This window comes from Phoca vitulina, unplaced genomic scaffold, assembly GCF_004348235.1.
Source record: "Phoca vitulina isolate PV1807 unplaced genomic scaffold, GSC_HSeal_1.0 scaffold3945, whole genome shotgun sequence".
NCBI lineage: Eukaryota > Metazoa > Chordata > Mammalia > Carnivora > Phocidae > Phoca > Phoca vitulina.
In genome coordinates this window covers 1-1,889 of record NW_022593627.1, presented here as the reverse complement: position 1 = coordinate 1,889, position 1,889 = coordinate 1, and the positions used below count along the sequence as shown (strand labels likewise).

Below are 1,889 nucleotides of genomic sequence, written 5' to 3'. Positions count from 1 at the left end.
GTGGGGGCTGGGGTGTGTGGGGAGCTGGGGTATGTGTGGGGGGTTGGGGTATGTGGGGGGATAGGGTATGTGGGGGCTGGTGTATGTGGAGGCTGGGGGTTGAGGGGGCTGGGGAGTGGGTGTGGGGGGCTGGGGTATGTGGGGGCTGGGGTGGGGGGGCTGGGGTATGTGGGGGATGGGGGATGTGTGGGGGCTGGGGTATGTGGGGGGATGGGGTATGGTGGGGGATGAGGTGGGGGGCTCTGGTGTATGGGGGCTGGGGTATTTGTGGGAGCTGGGGTGTGTGGGGGCTGGGGTGTATGTGGGGGCTGGGGTCCATGCAGTGGCAGCAGGGTAAGGGTGCCAGGCAAATAATCTAGAGCCACATGTGGGTCCCAAACCTGGAAATCCTGATGATGCTCCAGGCCTCCAGAACCCTTTCTCACCCTTAAATTCTTGGGACCCAGAAGGGACAGGTCCTGGGGTGTCTCTGCCCTGGGATTAACCCCAGGGAACAGAACTCACAGCACAAGGCAGGTGTGCAGATGGAGCCCGTAAGGGGCTGAGTCTGGGGCGGCTGTGCCCTGTAGTTTCACGTGAGCCCCGTGGCCCTTTGGAGCTGGCGTCATCCGCCCATTCTCCAGATGAGGAAGCTAAGTCCCAGGGAGGGGAAGACAGGCTGGGGGCACAGGTGCTCTGACTCACGCCCCCGATGTGGGCTCGAGTGGGCTCTGGGCTCCTCGTTCTGGATTTCATGGAGGGAATGCCAGAGCCAGTGGGCCACCAGCCTTGGGTGCCGTGTCTCTAGAGTGTCCCCCCATCGGGATGGAGTCCCACCGTATCGAGGACAACCAGATCCGGGCCTCGTCCATGCTGCGGCATGGCCTGGGGGCACAGCGAGGCAGGCTCAACATGCAGGTGGGTGTTGGGATGTGCCCATCTTGCAACTGGGCAGGGGGCTCTGGCTCCTGCTCATCCTCCGCACGCCCCCAACAGGCCGGGGCCACCGAGGATGACTACTATGACGGGGCATGGTGCGCTGAGGATGACGCTCAGAGACAGTGGATCGAGGTAGACACCAGAAGGACCACCAAGTTCACAGGCATCATCACCCAGGGCCGTGACTCCAGCATCCAGTACGTCGGCCAGACTCAGGCACCTAGCGAGGGGTGGAGGGCTCCGGGCACAGACAGGACTGCGTCCCATGCAGGACGTGCCACCCCCAATCCTCGTGGATGAGCAGATCACCCACCCATGGCACGTAGCAGGCGTGGGAGCCGCTCCTGCTGCCGGGGACGAGCCCCACACACCCCTGCCAACTCCTGAGTGCCCGGGACCTGGGCAGGGAGAGCAGCCTTGCCCTGACCGCCATTTGCTCCCCAGTGATGACTTCGTGACCTCCTTCTTCGTGGGCTTCAGCAACGACAGCCAGACGTGGACGATGTTCACCAACGGCTACGAGGAAATGGTGGGGGCCCCTGAGCTCGCGGCTCTGCCCCGGCGTCGGGGCTGGGGGTGGGCTCTTGAGGCAGGGGTGGGGGGCTGTTCTGAGGCCGGCCTCTCCCCAGACCTTCCATGGGAACGTGGACAAGGACACGCCCGTGCTGAGCGAGCTCCCGGAGCCAGTGGTGGCCCGCTTCATCCGCGTCTACCCACTCACCTGGAATGGCAGCCTGTGCATGCGCCTGGAGGTGCTCGGGTGTCCCGTGTCTCGTGAGTGCAGGGGGCTGCTGGGCAGCCGGCGGGGGACAGGGGCTGGCTGGGGGGGTGGGGTGGCTGGAGGGAGGGGTGGCTGGCCGGGATGGGGGAGGCTGGCCACGGGGAGGGGCTGGCCGGGGGTGGGGCTGGCTGAAGGGGTGTCTGGCCGGAGGGGTGGCTGGCCGGGGAGGGGGCCTGACCGGGAAGGGGGG

The 1,889-nt window shown here is 66.0% G+C and overlaps 1 protein-coding gene across 1 annotated transcript; it reads left to right on the top strand.

Annotated features, from left to right (window-relative positions):
- Positions 1-475: 475 nt before the first annotated feature.
- On the top strand, positions 476-1,692 carry LOC116629818 (adipocyte enhancer-binding protein 1-like; the record flags this gene model as incomplete). The annotated part of the gene is made up of 4 exons (XM_032400025.1): positions 476-897; positions 976-1,115; positions 1,363-1,447; positions 1,548-1,692. Coding segments are annotated over exons 1-4 (463 nt in total), but the record flags the coding sequence as incomplete, so codon positions are not given.
- Between the last annotated feature and the right edge of the window lie 197 nt (positions 1,693-1,889).